This window comes from Trichomycterus rosablanca, chromosome 24 (genome assembly GCF_030014385.1).
Source record: "Trichomycterus rosablanca isolate fTriRos1 chromosome 24, fTriRos1.hap1, whole genome shotgun sequence".
Taxonomy (NCBI): Eukaryota; Metazoa; Chordata; class Actinopteri; order Siluriformes; family Trichomycteridae; genus Trichomycterus; species Trichomycterus rosablanca.
In genome coordinates, this window is record NC_086011.1 from 11,025,730 (window position 1) to 11,033,396 (window position 7,667).

Below are 7,667 nucleotides of genomic sequence, written 5' to 3' on the forward strand. Positions count from 1 at the left end.
TGATTAAATAACAGCGTATTACATGCATATTTTATTGTTTTATATATATACAGTACAGGCCAAAAGTTTGGACACACCTTCTCATTCAATGCGTTTTCTGTATTTTCATGACTATTTACATTGTAGATTCTCACTGAAGGCATCAAAACTATGAATGAACACATGTGGAGTTATGTACTTAACAAAAAAAGGTGAAATAACTGAAAACATGTTTTATATTCTAGTTTCTTCAAAATAGCCACCCTTTGCTCTGATTACTGCTTTGCACACTCTTGGCATTATCTCAATGAGCTTCAAGAGGTAGTCACCTGAAATGGTTTTCAGGTGTGCCTTATCAGGGTTAATTAGTGGAATTTCTTGCTTTATCAATGGGGTTGGGACCATCAGTTGTGTTGTGCAGAAGACAGGTTACTACACAGCCGACAGCCCTATTGGACAACTGTTAAAATTCATATTATGGCAAGAACCAATCAGCTAACTAAAGAAAAACGAGTGGCCATCATTACTTTAAGAAATGAAGGTCAGTCAGTCCGGAAAATTGCAAAAACTTTAAATGTGTCCCCAAGTGGAGTCACAAAAACCATCAAGCGCTACAGCGAAACTGGCACACACGAGGACCGACCCAGAAAAGGAAGACCAAGAGTCACCTCTGCTTCTCAGGACAAGTTCATCCGAGTCACCAGCCTCAGAAATCGCAAGTTAACAGCAGCTCAGATCACAGACCAGTTGAATGCCACACAGAGTTCTAGCAGCAGACCCATCTCTAGAACAACTGTTAAGAGTAGACTGCGCAAATCAGGCCTTCATGGTCAAATAGCTGCTAGGAAACCACTGCTAAGGAGAGGCAACAAGCAGAAGAGATTTGTTTGGGCCAAAAAACACAAGGAATGGACATTAGACCAGTGGAAATCTGTGCTTTGGTCTGATGAGTCCAAATTTGAGATCTTTGGTTCCAACCGCCGTGTCTTTGTGAGACGCAGAAAAGGTGAACGGATGGATTCCACATGCCTGGTTCCCACTGTGAAGCATGGAGGAGGAGCTGTGATGGTGTGGGGGTGTTTTGCTGGTGACACTGTTGGGGATTTATTCAAAATTGAAGGCACACTGAACCAGCATGGCTACCACAGCATCCTGCAGCGACATGCCATCCCATCTGGTTTGCGTTTAGTTGGACCATCATTTATTTTTCAACAGGACAATGACCCCAAACACACCTCCAGGCTGTGTAAGGGCTATTTGACCAAGAAGGAGAGTGATGGAGTGCTGCGGCAGATGACATGGCCTCCACAGTCACCGGACCTGAACCCAATCGAGATGGTTTGGGGTGAGCTGGACCGCAGAGTGAAGACTTCTGTAAATCGCTCTGGATAAGAGTGTCTGCTAAATGCTGAAAATGTAAAAAATGTAAAGGCAAAGGGGCCAACAAGTGCTAAACACCTCTGGGAACTCCTTCAAGACCATTTCAGGTGACTACCTCTTGAAGCTCATTGAGAGAATGCCAAGAGTGTGCAAAGCAGTAATCAGAGAAAAGGGTGGCTATTTTGAAGAAACTAGAATATAAAACATGTTTTCAGTTATTTCACCTTTTTTTGTTAAGTACATAACTCCACATGTGTTCATTCATAGTTTTGATGCCTTCAGTGAGAATCTACAATGCAAATAGTCATGAAAATACAGAAAATGCATTGAATGAGAAGGTGTGTCCAAACTTTTGGCCTGTACTGTATATATATATATATATATATCCCCTCTTTTCCCCCTATTTTTTATCCCCCAGTCTAGTTGTGTCCAATTACCCAGAATGCGTCCTCTATACTGATTCAACCCTTCACTGCTGACTGAGGACACCTCTCAACTGACTTGCGCCCCCCTCCGGTACGCACAGTCAGTACAGATAGTGCACCTGTACGAGTCAAGGTCATATACTTGACAGGCACTGTGTATGGAGGGTCACACCCCCATCAGCATTATTCATCAGCCCTGTGCAGGCGCCATCAGTCAGCTAGCAGGGGCTGCAGTCGCACCAGTTATGGGGACCTATGATCCGACTTTCTTACCCTCTAACCCTGAACAACAGCCAATCGTTGTTCATACAGTCAATAACAAACAAGCAAGATTTTTGGCTCTCACAGACCTGTAACTTCTTCTTTAAGAAGCTCTTCTGTCCTCCACTCGTTACCTGTATTAATGGCACCTGTTTGACCTCGTTATCTGTATAAAAGACACCTGTCCACAGCCTCAAACAGTCAACCATGGCCAAGACCAAAGAGCTGTCGAAGGACACCAGGAAGAAAATTGTAGACCTGCACCAGGCTGGGAAGAGTGAATCTACAATAGGCAAGCATGTTGGTGTGAATAAATCAACTGTGGGAGCAATTGTAAGAAAATGGAAGACATACAAGACCATTGATAATCTCCCACGATCCTGTGGGGTCAAAATGATCATGAGAACGGTGAGCAAAAATCCCAGAACTACACGGAGGGACCTGATGAATGACCTGCAGAGAGCTGGGACCAAAGTAACAAGGCTACCATCAGTAACACACTACGCCGAGAGGGACTCAAATCCTGCAGTGCCAGGCGTGTCCCCCTGCTTAAGCCAGTACATATCCAGGCCCGTCTGAAGTTTGCCAGAGAGCATATGGATGATCCAGAAGAGGATTGGGAGAATATCATGTGGTCAGATGAAACCAAAATGGAACTTTTTGGTAAAAACTCAACTCGTCGTGTTTGGAGGAAAAAGAATGCTGAGTACACACAATACCTACTGTGAAGCATGGGGGTGGAAACATCATGCTTTGGGGCTGTTATTCTGCAAAGAGGACAGGACGACTGATCCGTGTTAAGGGAAGAATGAACGGGGCCATGTATCGTGAGATTTTAAGCCAAAACCTCCTTCCATCAGTGAGAGCATTGAAGATGGAACGTGGCTGGGTCTTCCAGCATGACAATGATCCCAAACACACTGCTCGGGCAACGAAGGAGTGGCTCCGTAAAAAGCATTTCAAGGTCCTGGAGTGGCCTAGCCGGTCTCCAGACCTCAACCCCATAGAAAATGTGTGGAGTCCGTGTTGCCCAGCAACAGCCCCAAAACATCACTGCTCTAGAGGAGATCTGCATGAAGGAATGGGCCAAAATACCAGCTACAGTGTGTGCAAACCTGGTGAAGACTTACAGGAAACGTTTGACCTCTGTCATTGCCAACAAAGGTTATGTTACAAAGTATTGAGTTGAACTTTTGTTATTGACCAAAATACTTATTTTCCACCATAATTTACAAATAAATTCTTTAAAAATCCTACAATGTGATTTCCTGGATTTTTTTTTCTCATTTTGTCTCTCATAGTTGAAGTGTACCTATGATGAAAATTACAGACCTCTCTCATCTTTCTAAGTAGGAGAACCTGCACAATCAGTGGCTGACTAAATACTTTTTGGCCCCACTGTATATACGTATATTTATAGACCGTAAAAATGAGCGATTTCCCGTTAAATTAGCGGTTTCCCATAAAATGTGCAATTTGCTGTAAAATTCAAAATTTAAGGATCGTGTTTAGCGATTCAACATTTTTCATTTGCTTTATTTCATTTACTTTTCTTTAAAAAACTGTGATTTTTGAAAAATGAGGTCCGTGAAATGTAATTCCATGGAATAGAATGTCCAATAAGCTCATGGTAAGGTGTCCACATACTTTTGGCCATATAGTGTATTTCTGGAAGAGAAATATATTTATTGTAGATTTTTGCATAAACATATAAAAGAGATGAAAAGACCATATACAACAATCTATAATAGTTGATTAATCAATGAGTCGTGACCGAATGGTTCAGCAGTAGTATATATATAGGCATGTCGATTTCCAGCTCACAAGGGTCTAATAGTAGTTATTAATCACCAGCTTTGACCTATACTTATGCCATCTGCTCTAATGAGTGCATGTTGTCAACTGAAATTGCTGTGTTTCACTGATCAAGTTAAAGACATAGTAATGGTAGTCTCTGAGGAGAATAGATTGTTACTATTATAAAGGGTGTTGGGATTTAAATAATGAGCAAGCATGCAATGCAGACTTAATGCAATGCAATGCAGACTTAATATATATTGATATTGTGATTCCCTATTTTTCCTAAACAGGGGTCAGAGTTAACTTCATAAGGTGCAATGCATTGATTAAATACATGTACAACAAATGAAATATCCTAGTTACAGAGTCTTCTTCTCATGCAAATATAATTTCATTTTGAACAAAACTTAACAGCTGTAGGAACAATGCAAACAATTAATCCATTGTGCGTTCCCACCAACTTAAGAGAATGTTTCAGGTGTGCAGTAAAAAATCGAGTATACATTCGAATTAAAACTTCAGCACCAGACATTCATTTCAGGGTAACACTGAATGCACTACAGTTACACATCACACTGTAAATACAAGCCTATCAACACACAAATAGTGTATGCATATACTCTTTGTTTTAACTCAATGTCAATGCAATTATGCAAATTATTCAAGTCTTTCATTATCCACCATAATATAATATTGTGAAAAGATCCAAGGTATCTAGAAAAATCCTAGTCCGTGTAGATAACCACTGTTGAATGTGCGTGTCCTTTGAGCTCTCAGGTGGCATTGCAGTAAAAACCGTCATGCTACTGGTTAATGTAGTCACAAAATCATTGTCACCTAACACAAACCGCCTCTGTATCAAGAAATGCAACCTGAAACTCTATTGCACCAAAAAAATACCCTACATCAATTAAATGCAGAAAAGCCTCAGAGTTCTCTGGGCCTGAGTTTATTTCAGATAGTCTAAACCACAGTGAAAATATGTGCTGTGGTCAGATGAGTCCACAATTCAGCTTGTTTAAAATAAAAAACAGACACCAAGTTCTCTGTGCCAAAGGTGAAAAGGATAATTCAAACTGTTATTAGGCAAAGGTGCAAAAGCCAACATCTGTCATGGTATAGGGATTCATCAGTGCCCATAGCATGGGTGACTTGCATATGTGTGAAGGTACCATTGATGCAAAGGCGTATATTGGGATTTTAGAGAGACACATGCTGCCATCAAGGCAACAATTTTCCTGGGAAGTCCATGATTATTTCAGCAGTACAATGCCAGATTTCATACTGTACGCACTACAAAATAGAGGCTTTATACACACATAACGTGTGTGCTGGACTGGAATGCCTGCAATCTAGATCTGTGTGTGTAATACTAAAATTGTATGGTGCAGCATAAAGTGGAGAATTAGACCTCGGTGACCACAGGCTGTTCAGTAGACTAATTCCTGTATCGAACAAGATTGGACAGAAATTGCACTTGTAGAACTCTGATTATCATCTTATAACTACACTAATGTCGCCAGAGCTTTGAAAAAGAGCTTTGTTGTCTAAATCTATTGATAGCTAAGTCACAATATAGGTATGGTGATTAAAGGTAAATAGTAACATGCTACATATTCTCTGTTATATTTATTAAATTATTCATTTTAAAATAAAATGTACTTGATAAGATGGTTTTATTTACTGGCAATTTCATGATCAAAATGTACTTTTACTTTGTTCTTGACTGATATATATCACCTGCAATAAAACATTATAGGTGAGAAAATAAATATTAAGGATTTTACAATTGCTAAAAAAGGTGATTGAAAAAGTGTTTGAAGATTACTACCTTTATACTAGGACATGATGCAAAATATTCAACCATGTGATGTTAAATTATAGTTTAGCTATATTATAGAGTCTTGTGTTATCCAACATCATTACAAAGTTAAATTATATATATATATATATATACTGTATATATACTGTATATATATATATATATATATATATATATATATATATATATATATATATATGAAATTGACTGATAAATAGCACCTGCAATAAAACATTACAGGTGAGAAAATATTAAGGTTTTTACAATTGCTAAATAAGTCGATTGAAACATGTTTACAGATTACTATATAACGTTGCAGAGCAATACTGTTTCAACCCCTAAATTTGTTTCATTTTAATCGTTTAACTCCATTAGTACAAGTGTTGCAAATGTGTGGGTTTGACATCATTGTGTCCACATAGTTGTGTTTAATGGAAAATTTAAGGTGAAGAAACAATGAGAAAGAGGATATTAGAGGATATGATTAGTAAAATAAACAGAGTAATTGGAGAAAAAGCAAGAACAGTAAAAGCAGAAAAAAGAAAAGTAAAGAAAAAGCAGAAAAAAGGTTTACCATGTAACTAGAACTGTCTAATTTTGTAAATGAATATTAATATAAGTTATCATAACATTGGTTGTTTTGTTGGTATTTGCCTGCCAAATAAGAACATGCTCCAACTTTTCATTTGGGAAATCTGTTGACCTTATTGTAGTTGCAATGGAAAAGTATGCAGAAGCAGTAAACACTGTTCATATGATGCTTTACATCCTATCGCTTTTATAAAACACTTTTTTTTCCTCAAAACCATTTATAAATAAAAAGCCAGAAAAATTGGACACAAAAACATTATTGTGGTAGTAACATACACAGGTTGAACTCAACTAAATTAACAGACATTTTACTCTGATAAACCATGCATCCCCTTAATTTATGATAATTACACATTGATTCTTGGGAGTTGAAGTTTTAACCTGCATGATAGACTAGTTTGGCAGTTTTTCATAAATAGTTTTAAGAAAAAATAGAATAACAAATGACCATACATGACTGTTCCGTTTGAGTTGCACCAACGAGCTATGATTAAGCAATAAAATGCTGACCATGAATGAACACATTCTATTTGTTTGAACTTTTTAAGGAGAACCGTGCTGAAGATGGATTTTAGTGTCACGTCAAAATGATCACATGCAGTAGAATTTCAACATGAGTTCCATATACATTCTTGCACACTTACCTGCAGGAGACGGTAATTTCCACTTTGGTGGCAGGAATGTTGCCTGTAAACGGATCGAACTCGTAGACCGAGGCCATGTCGTCCAGCTTGTCCATCACATCTCCTTCCATGTGTGGATGCGCGAGGCTCCCTTCACCCAAACCAAGAAGTTCGCAGCACACGGAACAACACCCGCTTAGTTCCAAACGGGTCTGAACTCAGCGACTGAAACTGGGTGCTGCAGGTCTTCTAAAACTGATATTAATGAATGTGTTGAACGAGAAAGGAAGACAAGTGGCGCATGCGGCTAAACGATTTGCAGCAGTGAGTGGATAGTTGCTTGTCAGGGTGGGAAAACGCTTTTTCTCTGCCGCACGTGGGCGCGGAAACGCTGATCGCGAGCCGTCCGTTCACTCAGCACGAGCGGTGGTGCACTCCACCCATCCCTTCCTTACAGCATCACCGCTCGTGCTGTGTCCGTCCAAATTAACACATTTGGAACGGAATATTCATTCATTTATCTTTTACAACTTCATCCACCCTGACAAGGTTCTCGGTGGTCCGGTGTCACTCGAAATCTATGCGTGCATAGTACACACCCTGTGCACAGTGCCAATCCATCACAGAGCATCAAACACCCACACCTTTATTAACTTCATTATAGAGGCAATTTAAAGTAGCATTCGCCTTCTCTGTTTTGAAATACAGTATAAGGAATACTCAGGAAGATCACTAACACTACGGATTTAGAACCACTGCAAAATTATATGGACAAATACCATATTT

The 7,667-nt window shown here is 39.1% G+C and overlaps 1 protein-coding gene across 4 annotated transcripts in view; it reads right to left on the reverse strand.

The window, feature by feature from the left end:
- cpne5b (copine Vb) overlaps window positions 1-7,072 on the reverse strand; it is a 277,781-nt gene extending 270,709 nt beyond the window's left edge. For all 4 annotated transcript variants that reach the window (XM_062986426.1, XM_062986428.1, XM_062986429.1 and 1 more), the window contains exon 1: window positions 6,903-7,072. In XM_062986426.1, the coding sequence (XP_062842496.1) occupies window positions 6,903-7,012 (110 nt within the window). In that variant the 5' untranslated portion in view covers window positions 7,013-7,072. The remainder of the gene's footprint in view (window positions 1-6,902) is intronic.
- Window positions 7,073-7,667: the final 595 nt, after the last annotated feature.